Source organism: Elephantulus edwardii, unplaced genomic scaffold, assembly GCF_000299155.1.
Source record: "Elephantulus edwardii isolate Elephantulus edwardi_28Jun2011 unplaced genomic scaffold, EleEdw1.0 scaffold00289, whole genome shotgun sequence".
Lineage (NCBI taxonomy): Eukaryota > Metazoa > Chordata > Mammalia > Macroscelidea > Macroscelididae > Elephantulus > Elephantulus edwardii.
In genome coordinates, this window is record NW_006400039.1 from 1,146,437 (window position 1) to 1,159,759 (window position 13,323).

The 13,323-nt window shown below is 58.2% G+C and overlaps 1 protein-coding gene across 1 annotated transcript in view; it reads left to right on the plus strand.

Annotated features, from left to right (window-relative positions):
• Positions 1-3: 3 nt before the first annotated feature.
• QSOX2 (quiescin Q6 sulfhydryl oxidase 2) overlaps positions 4-13,323 on the plus strand; it is a 23,380-nt gene continuing 10,060 nt past the window's right edge. Inside the window, exons 1-9 of the mRNA XM_006900638.1 lie at positions 4-178; positions 8,250-8,350; positions 9,151-9,199; positions 9,621-9,726; positions 9,842-9,932; positions 10,680-10,825; positions 11,302-11,436; positions 11,584-11,713; positions 13,100-13,222. Coding sequence (XP_006900700.1) covers positions 4-178; positions 8,250-8,350; positions 9,151-9,199; positions 9,621-9,726; positions 9,842-9,932; positions 10,680-10,825; positions 11,302-11,436; positions 11,584-11,713; positions 13,100-13,222 — 1,056 coding nt within the window. The remainder of the gene's footprint in view (positions 179-8,249; positions 8,351-9,150; positions 9,200-9,620; positions 9,727-9,841; positions 9,933-10,679; positions 10,826-11,301; positions 11,437-11,583; positions 11,714-13,099; positions 13,223-13,323) is intronic.

Sequence of the window (13,323 nt, forward strand, 5' to 3'; positions counted from 1 at the left end):
GGCATGGCCCAGCTGTACCACCCGGGCGAGGACGCCGTGTGGGTGCTGGACAGCGGCAGCGTGCGCGGGGCCACGGCCAACAGCTCGGCCGCCTGGCTCGTGCAGTTCTACTCCTCGTGGTGCGGCCACTGCATCGGCTACGCGCCCACCTGGCGGGCCCTGGCCGGGGACGTGCGAGGTGAGCGCAGGGACGGTCGGGGGCGGCCGCCGCTGACCTGGTCACTACCCCGACTCTCGCGACAGGGAGGACGTCCTGCCCCGCGACCCTTCCCTCCCCGCGCCTTACTCGACCGGCCTGGCCACCCTGCAAGCAGGCTGTCCCCCCACAAAGGGGACAGGTCAGCGCGCGCCCCCAGGCCTCGGGTCCTCCCCTCGCCGCCCCGGCCCGTCCACCCATTGCCTGACCCCTTCTTCGCCCCGGGCTCGCAATCCCTTGTCCGAGTCCCGGCCGCCCTTCCCCTGGCAGGTCCTCACCCAGAGGACTGGCCAGCTGCCGTGCTGGACACCCGGGCTGAACCCCGGCCTAGACTGCCGGTGACCTGGCGTGTCCTCTTTAGGAGGACGGAAAACGGTGTCTGTCTGTCATCAGAGGTAGCCAGGCCCCTGGCAACTCTCACATACGCGGAGCTGGTGACTTTTCTGCCCTTTGCAGTGTTGCAGGGCATTAAAGCGCCGCAGTGGCAGAGGTGGGGGTGATGTTTGCAGCACCCTTCTTGCTGGTTGGCCAGGCCTTCAACCTGGCATGTAAGTGCTGACTCGAGTGACCTCCACCCCCACACCTGCCGAGGGATGCTTGGGCTAACCTCTAATTACAGAGTCCAGTGGGAAACAGTTTACAAATTGCTACCTTCCTTCCTTTACCTCCCACCCCCCCCAGTCTTCTTCCTAAGCTGGTTGTCTTTTTCTCATATTTAACAAACCCTTTCCCAAGTCTAAACAAGGCCTTTGTACTTAATTGTGAGTGGGGAGCTTGGTTCCAGGCTCACAAAGCCGTCGTGTCGGGGGTCCTGCCAGTCCCTAGTAAAGCAGCAGGCATGGCCTTTTTGGGATTTTGCATCTCTTCCTTTGCTCAGGACTCTCACCTGTGGTCCATTTTAGAGCAGTCCGTGGTAGCCGGCACCGTCCAGTCCTCCGGTCTCAGTTCTGTGGTCCAGGTGGACTCACGTTTCTTCACGCTTTGTCCCAGACAGGGAGATGCCATAGTTGTACCTTAGATGGCTCTTCACAAGCTTGTGTGGCCCTAGTTGCTACTCAACCAAGATACAATGTAGCACGTGGTTTTGTGGAACTGTGTTGGCTTAGTAGTCAGGAGCTGTGCTGCCGTCTCAGAAGCGCAAGGTTCTAACCCACCAGCTGTCCCGGGGGAGATGGATGGGCCATCAGCTGTTGTGCGATTTATTACCTCTGAACACCTGCTGGCGAGTCAGCTACGAGGTGACTAGACTCTGGTACATAACATGGCAAGATTTTTGTCACCTGCTCTGCACACTGGCTTTGTTCTTTCTTGTCTTGCATTTGAAAGAACTGAAAAGCAGAACAAATGGTGCAGATGCTTCCTGGGTTGAACCAGCACGCAGGAAGTTGAAACATATTCTCCAGACTTTGCAAGAAAGGTTCTTCTAAAGGGAAGCAAGGCTGGCCAGAGCAGAGGAACAAGGAAAACAGGACCCACAGGGGAACAGAGGGGAAGTCTGCTTCTGCATGAGATGGTTTTACACGGAAAATCCCAGAGACTACGGGAAAATGAGAGGTGATCAAGGGAATTGGCAAACTGCAGGGAACGTGGCCAGCAGACGACAGGCTGGGGTCTCTGTGGAGAGCAGTGAGAAATCCAAAGGCAAAACTGGGGAAGCAGTTGCTTTGACACCAGCGTCTAAGGGGACTAAGTACCTGGAAACAAAGTAACGAGGGTGTGAAGCACCTTGTTGTTAGGGGCCGTTGTGTTAACTGTGGCTCACAGCAACCCAAAACACAACAGCTCTGAACCCTGGCCTTTCCTGAGCAATCTCACTGTCTCCGACACAACCAGCCTCTTTACCCCAGTTACTGTGTCAGTCCATCCCATCTGGGGTCTTCCTCTCCTGCACTGTCCCTCTACCCTTCCAAGCATGATGTCCTTCTCCAAGAGAGATAGAGATAGGACACATCCCTGACACACTACCTTCCTGATTTTGAACCATGCTGTGTTTCCCTGCTCTGTTCTGACCACTGACTCCTGGTCCAAGTGTAGGTTTTGCATGAGCACAGTCAAGTGTTTTGGGGTTCCCATTCTTCCCAAGGTCAGCCACAATTTGTTGTGATCCACACAGTCAAATGACTTTGCATAGTCAATGAAACACAGACAGACCTTCCTCATCCTCTCTCTGCTTTTAGCCAAGATCCATCTGACATTGGCAGTGATGTCCTTAGTGCCACGGCCTCTTCTAAACCCAGCTTGTATTTCTGGTCATTCTCTGCTGATGTACTGTTCCAGTAGCTTCTGGATAATCTTCAGCAGGATTTTACTTGCATGTGATATTGGTTGATAATTTCCACACTCTGTCAGATCACCTTTTTTGCAGTGGGAATATATATGTATATATTTCTTCCAGTCAGTTAGCCAGATGGGTGTCCTACAGATTTCTTGGCACAGCCTGATGAGCACTTCTAGGGCTGCATCTCGTTGTTGAAATAGATAGTTGATATTCCATCAGTTCCTGAGGCTTTTTGGTAGAAACAAGGCTGGGGATAAAATGATGGACTTTTGTGGCAGTGATTTATACCTTGCAGATACCTTTTATAAGAAAAATAAACAACCGTGTACATGAATCTCACCTGATGAGATTCGCACAGGAATCAGATTTATATCATATGTGGAAGAATCACTGGAGAAGTTCAATCTCAGCTGTGAAAACTCGGCCAAGTGCTGGTTATGGAACAGATCATCAACTACTGGTATGTAAGTTCAAGCTGAATCTAAAGAAAATGAAATCAAATCCTGGTCATTCTATTGCACTGTAATTAAAAAACCATCTCGGGAACAGATTTGAGGCCTTAAACACTAATAAGCAAAGCCATGAAGAATGCAAACGGTCATTACAAAGACAAAGGAGGAAGAAAAGACCAAGATGGTTGTCAGAAGAGACTCTGAATATTGCACTAGAGCACTGAGAAGCCAAAGCAAAGGTAAGGAATCAAGAAGTTAAGGAGCTGAACAGAAGATTTCAAAGGGCAGCACGGGAAGACAAAGTAGTGTAATGAAATGTGCGAAGAACTGGAATTGGAAAATCAAAAGGGTTGAACTCGCTCAGCATTTCTTAAGCTAAAAGAACTGAAGAACAAATTCAAGCCTTGAGTTGCAATACTTTAGGATGCTCTGGGCGGAATAATGAGTGATCCAGGGAGCAGTAAAAGAAGCTGGAAAGAGTACATGGAGTCACTGTACCAAAAGGAATTGGCTGACAGGTATTCCATGAAACAACATATGATCAAGAAGCCATGAAGCACCTATACAATGAGAACTAAAACCCTGCTCAAAGAGATTGAATGAGACCATGCTCCACATCCATGGGCTAGGGAGAAAGAGATGAAACTCATCAAATCCATCCCTAAATGATGGGACAAGGATCGCTAGTGGCCTAGTGGGAAGGAGTTGCCCTGCCAACCCAAAGACTAGATGTTCGAATCCCCCGCTGCTCCACTAGGGAGAGATGGGCAGTGTCCTCCCATGTGATTCACAGCCTCTGGAAACCGGCCGGAGGGTCAGCTAGGAGTTGGTCTGACTTAGGGGGCAGGATAGCAGTGACAGTGGGTGTGATTCATGGTGCTCGGAGAAGCCGCTCCTGTCCAGCCACTGCTGACTCATCGAGACCCTGCAGAACAGCGGATACCTGCATGGTCTCCTCAGCTACCACCGTTCAGAAGCTGACTGCCTTTTGGATCTGCTGGTGGATTTGAACTTTCAAACTTTAGTTAAAAAAGGGGGCTTACTCTACTGCAGCAAGGCCACCTTAACAGGACTAGGCCCATGTGGAGACAAGGCTGAATGTGAAGGACAGTTGAGTCCTGAAAGGCCAGGAGTGACCCAGAGAGCTCAGCATAGAGCTGCTGTGTAGCTGCTCTCAGTCGGTGGGGGAGGGGTGGAGCTGGGCACAGCATCCCACCAGGACAGTCTCGGGCCCTTGGCCTCTCCTAGGAAGAGGGGTGCTGCTAGCAGCCCTGTGCATACACTCCTCTGTGTGGCCAGTGATCCCAGCCTTCCCACTGTGGTTCCCGACTGGTCATGAGCAGAGCTGTCCCACCAGTGTCCTCAGGGCATGTGGACTTTGGGCTGCTGTTGTGTTGTCCAGTCAGAACTGACTCATAGCTGACCCTCCAGAGCATTTTCAAGCTTGTGACCCTTGCAGGGCTCCCACGGTGACAATGGCTCCTCGGGGCCACTGGCTGCCTTCCTGGGCCTCAGGGTTGCGCTGCTGGTCTGGCCGTTCACCCCGCTGAGGATGTGGGGGCTTCACCTGTCCCGACACCAGCATGGAGCTGGGCTTGAGAACAGCGTGGGCTGTCACAGTGGGCAGCTTGCCATCCTGTGCCCCATCTCAGTGTGGATGGGGCCCCTCCAAGGACAGGGCTCTGCCAGGCCAGCGCTGAGGGTGGTCTCGTGGCCACAGCGTGGGATTAGTGCCCAGGCCAGCCCCCTGATGTCACCAGGGGAACCCAGAGCACTGTCCTTGACAGCAGGCTTCGGTTATTCTTTCAAATCCCCAGGGTTCATTCCCTCTCCTGCCCTTGTTCTCGAGCTAATTGATGCCGGGCTGTATCTTACAGGTGTTCATTTTCAGCGCTGACAGGTGGGGATCCTGTTAGAAATAGTGCACCTATTGGCAGGTTCCGAGGAAGCCAGCGTCTCAGTCAGGTCCCACCGTCAGCAGCAGTGCAGTTACTCCACACACGTTAACCCTCCAGCTCCCAGAGCCGCCATACTTGAGGACGCAAGTGGGGGACAGGCCAGAGGGCCACTGGGGAGCCCCCACTGTCCTCAGAGGGCACACAGGAGCGGGTGGTTTGCATCTCCGCTGTGAACAGTGGACGGGGCGGGTGGGGAGGGCCTGAGAGGGCGGCGCTCACCAGCAGGGCCCACCCTGAAGCCGCCTTCCTGCATCTGGGAGAGCGGCTGTACATCCTTTGTGTTGTGTGAATGCCGTCCATCTGCTGGAGACTTGTCACTGCTGCGGGGGGTGGACAGCCCCGCAGCTGAACGTGTCGCGTCTGCTGTCCCAGCCGGCATTCCCGGGGGGCACGGAGGCTGCTGGGCTGGCGGTGGGCCTGAGCGTGGCTTTACAACTGACCTGTTGGTTCTGGGGTCTGCAGCTGAGGCTGTCGCCCAGGAGCGCGGAGGCTGGGCTTGCTGTCCACGTGTGCAGTATCCTCTGCCCTTGGCTGACACAGAGGACAGGTGTGGACCGGGGAGGAAGGCTGGTGCAGAGGAGGCTGTGCCCAGGCCGTGAGCAGTGACAGCCCATGGGGGCACAGGCATGCCCAGAGGAGCCAGACCACCCGAGGTCATGTGGGCGGTGGACTGCATGGGCCGTGGGCACAGAGCAGCTGCCAGCAGTGAACGCATCTCGTGGAAGCTGCTACTGGTCATTGTCGGGGGCCAGGGGGTGTCTGGGGTCTACACTAACTCCAGGCCAAATGCTGGGTTCTCTACACTCTCTGAAGGTCAAGGGCAGGGACTGATGGAGATAGGCCACTGAACACTGGGAGCATGGGACTTGCCCTCTTCAGACAGTGACACAGAACTGGCAGGATTTGGGGTGAAGGTTCCTTCAAGAAAGGGGGCCTTTTGAATTTGTAGTTTGTGTCCAGACTTCCTGAGAGGTGCTGTCATTTGCTGTGGGGGCTGAGCAGAGGCCCTGTCTGTCCACTGCTGGCCTCAGTGCAGACATGTGACAGAAGGTAGACACACTCAGGGGCTTGGGCAGGACTGTGTCATTGTTGCAAACGGGGCACCTTGCTGGTTCTGTTGCCCTGTCAGAGGCTCCGCTTGGGAAGGGACTGTCACCAGGCAGGTCACCTGAAGTGTGAGCAAGCCAACTGCCCTCCGAGCCACGGCTTCCCCGGCCCTGCTGAGGAGAGGACTCTGCGCTGAGACTCGGCTTCCATGGCAGGCCGATGGCAGGCCAGGAGCTTGGCTTCCCAGTGTCACTGCGTTGGTGGGGGCGGGTCCACCTGGAAGAGCTTCTGCAGAGACCGCTTTGAGGACACTCAGGAATGGCCTCTGTCCATCTCCCCAGTCGACCTTAGGCTGATGAAGGTCCCCAAGAGGAGGCCTCTCCCGACCTGTGTGCAGGGTTTCCTCATGCAGCAGTCAGTGGCACCTGGACCCGCCTTGCTGCCCAGCCAGGAGCCAGCACAGGCCACTTGCGGGGGTTTGAGAAGGCCGAGAGCCCGGGCAGCAGGACACCTGTTTGTGTCTCGAGTTGCCAGCCACGGGTGAGGTCAGCTCTCCCTAGCGGGCAGTCGCGTGGCCTTGTCGCCGGGATGTGCAGGACTGAGGTGGCCTGTTCCGTGGGAAGGCTACTCTGAGTGCTCCACGCAGGCTGTCAGTCATTGCTGCACGTGGAGTGTCCCCAAGGCGAGACCCTGTGGTCTGGTGCACTCTGGTGCAGGTGCCGTTCAGTGGACTTTTGAACGTGGTCCCAGGCAGCCCTCCTCCCCAGGAGGAGGTGACAGCAGTGAGCCGACGTGCCAGACAAGTGGGGACCTGGCGCTGGGCGGGGCTGCCGCCTGAGGTCTCAGCCTCGGTGACGGCCACCATCTGCTCGCTAATTGGTAAGGGTATTAACCGTTCTTCCTTGGTTGTGTTAGAGCTGAGGCTATGGGACACGTGGTCTCTGGTCTGGGGGGGGCTGCCGGGGGGACAGCACGTGGCAGGTGGGACGCTCACCCGGTCCTCGTCCCTGGGGATGGTGGTCATTGCTGTAATCACAAGGTGGGCAACTGTGTCTGTACAAGGTGGTGTGTGAGGTGGAAGGACCCTGTGCTCAGTGTCAGTCCTGTCAGGACCTTTCTTACAGCGCATCTCCAGTGGTCTCTGAGCCCTGAGTAGCCCTGAGTGGTGTCTGCACCCCGAGCTCTCTTCGTACACACTGTTCACACATGGCCTGGTTTTGACAGCAGTAGCTGGGAGAGTAAGACCACATGCTCCAGAGTGCTGGGTGGCAGCGTGGAAGCAGTGAGAAAAGGGGAGCAGGGCTCCGGACACCCCATCCTTGCTGCATCGTGGGCTGTGGCAGCCGCAGACCTCTGCTCCATCCCCACCCACTCGGGCGTGGAAGGGACCCTGGTGGGGTTGATGAGTCAGTAGGGTGTGACGGACATCTAGAGGAAGTACCGGACCGTCACAGAGAGGCCTCCCTGGCTCCTGGAAGCCATCAGGGGCCTGATGACAGAGTACCCACCGCTCCCTTGTCCCTGCTCGGACTCTGTTCTCTGCTGGGTGCTCTAGCCTGTGAGGGGGGCGGGGCACTGTAGGCCTTTTTCAGAGTCATTGCCACCTTGGGACAGGCTCCCCAGACCTACTCAGTCGAGGTCTTGGTGCAGAAAATTCAGGGGTCCACACACGGAGGGGGCTCTAGGACAGGAGACCCTCCTGCACCAGCAAGTAACAAGGATGGGAGAGGGATAGCAGTGTGCAAACTGACCATGCCCCACCCCAGCTCAGAGCAGCAGGCTCCACGTGTGACAGTGACAGATGTGAACCCCCCTGGAGGTGAGGTGGGAATGGTGCTGCTGGTGTGTTGACGTGTGACAGGGTGCTGGCGGTGTGGTGAGTTGAATGTTGCACAGAACCCACCAGCCCCTCTGCAGGCAGGAGATGGGGCAGTCCTCCTCCCTAAAGATGACAGCTTTAGGGACCCTGTGACCCAGCTCTCCTCCCCTGCAGGGTTGCTATGGTCAGAATCACCTCTGGCAGTGGTAGCGTGTGGGGCCATTCTGATGCCACAGCCACAGCCGTGCCCATAGGGTCTGAGAGTGCAGATGTAGTGTCCCCCAGGACGCGGGCTAAGGACAGTGAGCCTTCAGCCTGGGATCTAGTGAGGAGGCGCCTCCCGGCTGCATGGCCCTTAGGACACACAGCTGGTGGATATTTCGCCCTTGTGCCCAGCTTTGCATAGAAACCTGTCTACCACAGTGAACTGGGGGCCACAGGCGGGACGCACCGGGGGCTGTGGGCTCCCCTCACTCCGAGCACCTCTCCCATTTTTCAGACTGGGCCTCTGCCATCCGGGTGGCTGCGCTGGACTGTGCCGCGGAGAAGAACCACGAGGTGTGCTGGGCCTACGGCATCCACGTCTTCCCCACCTTCCGGGTGAGTGCCCACAGCCGTCCACCACCGTGTTGCTCGCGTGGTCTCCACCACACTTGTAGTCCTGAGCGCCCTGGATTCTGAACTTGTGCAGAAGGGGTCACTGCACCCTGGTGTGCAGTGGCTGGAGTGCTGGCTACTAGCTGGAAGGCCAGAGGTTCAAAACCACCAGCTCCTGCAGGAGGAAGCTGAGGCCATCTGCTCTGTAAAGGTGACAGCCTTGGAGACTCGGGGGCAGGTCTGCTGTGTCCTGCAGGCCACTCCGAGTCACCCGACAGCACTGGGTTTGGGGGTTTTGGTTTACTGTGGAGCTGCATAGACACACTCAGACACATGCATTCGCTGGTCCACTATCCCCAGGTACACAGGCACCTGCACACACTCATACAAACTGACTCAAAGACACACAGAATAGGTGGGCACACCCTCACATGCACTCACAGATATTCATACATCCTTACACAGACACAGGCCCACACACGCCACCTGTACACTCAGGTGTGCACCCCTGTACTATTAGGCTTGCCCACACACTCGTGGACACAGACTCACACTTAGACACTTGGACATTCTTACACACATGCACTGTGGACACACTCAGACCATATACACTCGGGCACATGTGGGCACAGGCTTGCACACTCACATGGACACATGCACATGAAGGACTCACATGTTTGCTGTACATACAGACCCACGCACACACGCACAAATCCACCACGTGCATCGACTCACGAACAGGGCTGCTCACACGTAACACGAGTGGACACACACTCACACTCTTCCCTGTGTTTTCCTCTTAGTTTTTCCGAGCGTTCACACAGACATTCACACCCGGAGAAGACTTCAGAGGTACGGATGCAGGCCTCCTTCCAGCGTGCTCGCTGTCTCCTGGCCTGGGAAACACGCGGGGGCAGAGCAGTGGGCCCTCCCCAACCTCGCCATCTGCCCTGGTGCTGCCCTGCTGGCCGTTCTCTTGAGAAGCCAAGTGTATGTGCACAGCTGGTGGGGTACAGTGAGCACACAGTCGGGATCCGGCCCCCGATGCCACTGCGCCCCATCCTCACACCCCCAGCCCAAGCACGTGTGCCTGTGACTCACTTCCTCACTGCTGACCTGTCTCACATGCACCCCGCTGTCTGGTGGTGGAGAGGCCCTCTGGGGGTCCCCTGCCATCCCCCTGGGCATGGGTGTGCAGGACGGGGGCTTAGCCGGGGCTGCGGCGTCAGCTCAATGCAGGCAGACTGGTCAGGGGCGTCCTGCTGTCCAGCAGGGTCCGAGCGCGATGTGCGAACGGTTCGGCGGAGCCTGATTGACTTCCTGCAGAACCACACAGAGGCCCGCTGGCCCCCCGCCTGCCCGTCCCTGGAGCCCGTTCCGTGAGTGCCCGTGGGCACAGTGCAGGGGTGGCCTGTGTGCAGCCCCGGGTTCAGCGCCCAGGAATGCCTGGGCCCCCCGCCCTGAGCCCTGACCGCCTCTTTCTTATCCCTAAAGGCCTGCTGATGTGCTGTCTCTGTTTGACAGTCATGATGGCCGCTACGTGGCGGTGATAGTTGAGGGCAGCAGCTCCTATGTTGGACGAGAGGTATGTGCCCTGCTGCGTCTGTCCCCACTCTTGCTCTGTGACGTGTGTTGTTGGGGGTACATGGGCGGTTCTGCTTCAGTGAAACACAAGTGTCACTGGAGGAGCAGTCACTGTCCCCCTGTCCCCCACTGACTTACGGAAAGGACGTGTGCATGAGGGCAGGCTGACAGTCCAGTAGTGACCGTACCCCCGAGACTGTGGCCCTAGTCACCCTCAAACCTAGAACAGAACTCCCCTGTGGTGGTCCCGTCAGCCACACGTGTCTCCTCTGACTGCCTCAGGGTGCAGTGACCAGCACAGTGTAAAAGAGGATCCTCCTTATGGAGGAAGGAGCCCAGTTGGCATCACGGAGAAGCCCAGGGCTGTGAACTGAAGGGTTGTAGGTTTGAACCCACCCAGCGGCTCTACAGGAGGAAGCAGCCTCTGTGAGACATCAGCAGGGAAGGCCCGTCAGGCCTCCTCTGTCCGGGGCAGGGCGGGGTGGCAGTGACTCAGTGGTACTGAGCACCTTGGCATGGAGACCAGCACAGACAGCTTGTCCCTCGTGGTCTCTGTAAGCCCAGCACACTGGTGCCGCCATCACACTGCACAAGGCTGGCATGTCCTTCTCTTGCATCCGGGCAGGGAGAGAGCCCACTGTCTCCTTCCATAGCGTGAAGTGGCCAGTGGCACTCTCCTCATAAGACACGTGCCTGTGTGACAGGCTGGGCGTGGCTGGAGTGGCCACTAACCACGTCCCCTCTCCAGGTGATCTTGGACCTGGTTCCCTACGAGAACGTGGTGGTGAAGAGAGCACTGGACTCGGACAGGGCGCTTCTGGACAGACTTGGGGTGTCATCGGTCCCCTCCTGTTTCCTGATCTATCCCAATGGCACGCATGGCATTGTAAACGTGTACGTGAGGTGCCGGCAGCAATACTGTCACTATTAAAACATGCTGTCGAGAAGGGCCTCAGTGGCACCCCGCCCTGGGCAGCTCAGAGCTTCTGCCTGGGCTCCTGGGGCTGCAGAACCCTAGCAAGCACTGCTGGTAACGTTAACTCCCCGTCCAACAGAAAGGAGCTTCATACTCCTGTGACAGTCTCAGGTGACGGAGGTGCCCTGAGGCCAGTGTCCCATCCGCAGTGCCTCTAAGTGTCCAAGCACAAAGGGACAGGAGGCCAGTTATAGACTGAGTGATGGACCCGGGTGGGTGCCACCTATCTGTCTGAGGCTACTCAGTGGGCTCCAGAGTGGGGAGGGGGCCCAGGGGGCTCCTGAGCGGAGAAGGAGCCTGAAGGGGCCCTGAGTGGGGAGGTTCCCCCAGGAACCGTGGGTGCTCCCAGTTGACCACGCAGACTCCAGCTAGCGGCTTTCGCCCGGCCCTGCAGCACCAGGCCTCTGCGCTTGTTTTTCTCCGGTTACCTGAAGTCATTGCCTGGAGTGAGGAAGAGACCACTGTCGTTGCCTGAACAGCCACGTAGCGAGGAGAATGAGGGGACCATGGTCTGGAGAGAATTTGACAAGCAAGTAACCCATTTACTTCTGAGGGTCCCTGTCAGGGAAAGTGCTATGGGACACGGGTCCTGGGGGCCACTGGGCACTGCAGGGTGAGGATGGTGGGTTTGATGGTGGTCAAGTGAGGTGCTGGTCCTGACCTGCCCACCCCCCAGGGCTCGGCTGTACACTGCAGACTTGGAGTCGGCCCTGCACTACCTCCTGCGGGTAGAGCTGGCTGCCCACCGGTCACTTGCGGGCGAAGAGCTCCGGACGCTCAAGGACTTCGTCACGCTTCTTGCCAAGGTGCATGGGTTCCCCTGGACAGTGTCAGGGCAGCCTCAGCGGGCGAGCTGGCTGACCATGTCAGCCACCTCTGACGGATAGGCCAGTGCTCTCTGGGTCCCGAGGTGTCCTTCAGTGGAGGGAGATGGCAGCCGCAGGTGGCTGGGACCTGTGTGGCCAGACAGGACAAGCTCGGGGGCTGCAGTGAGGAGACCCTTTGCCTGTTTGTAGCCTGAGGGGGATACATGTGCTCGCGAGGCAGAGCAGGGTCCCCACGGGCCAAGGGGGCATAGAGGTCTGAGTGCCTCGGCGTGTGGCCCACGTGCATCGGGCGGGGGGGAGAGCCAGTGATGGGGCCCGCTGTGAGCAGGACAGCCTCTGGGCCTTCCGAGCAGGGAGGGAGGCGCGGGGAGTGGACAGCGCTTGTCCACGCTGGAGGCAGCTCACTGGGACAGAGTTGGGAGGGTCCGGGACCGCGTCTCAGGGGGTCATCTCATCGGTGTTAGAAGGCGTGAGGCTCATGAGGTTCCCCAGGGCTGGAGGAGAGACACCGCAGTGACCGTGGAGGTGGGACAGGGTCAGGTGAGACTGACCTCAGGAGCAGGCAGTGATCAGTGGGCTGCGGGGGAGGCTGGAGTAGTCTGGAGGGTCTCAGGGTGGACGAGGCTGTGTTCCGAGGGCCGTGCTTGAATGGCTCTGGGAGAGGAGGGGGTGCAGTGATGGAGATGGAAGAGCAGGACAGCGGCTGGCCCAGGACACTGGAGCAAATGCACACACAGGGCAGCAGCTGGTCGGGGTCGCTGTTCCTCCACTGTCAGTGGACAGTGCAGTGACCGGTACACTTGCTGAACCCGAGGTAAAGGATTAGCAGACTCTAGACCAGGGCTCAGAGGCTACCCACTGCCCAGGCCACACCGGCCCGGTGCTTTCGTTTGGCCCAGTCTGCAGCCCCGCCCTGCTATCCTGAGGAGGCCATGCAGCCAAGGCCACTCTGCAGGCAGCAGTGCCTGGCATCTGGCTGGGTCCGTCTCCCACGTCAGAGCCACATGACACGGCACGAGTGCGCACACTGTCACCACTGTGGTCTCACAGGGCATTGGGAGGGGCAGTGCCACCAGGCGAGCTGGGACATGGAGCTGACGGGGTTGGCTGGTGTCGTGGGTGCAGCGTGCACAAGCGGGACTGGATGGTCATGCACAGGTCTGCATGGGTCCAGAGCGTGGAGGCCTTGGGGGAGTCCCACACCCAGATCTGCCTCCATCAGGTGGCTGCTGAGGGGGCTGGCAGGTGGGTGACCAGAGGAGCTGGACACTGACAGGTCTGCCAGACCGCGGACCAACACCAAGGTTGCAGTGGGATGGCCCTTCACAGCCCCGCTGATGTCTAAACGCTGCCCCCCTCACACAGCTGTTCCCTGGGCGGCCACCCGTCTCCAAGCTCTTAGAGACACTGCAGGAGTGGCTGGCCAGCCTGCCCCTGGACAGGATCCCCTATGGTGCTGTCCTCGACCTGGTCAACAACAAGATGCGGGTGAGCACTGTGCCCCTCCGCCCATCTCCTCCCCCTCCCCCATCTCCCTCCCTCCCCATCTCCTCCCCTCCCCCATCTCCTTCAGCCCTTTCGCCTGTCCC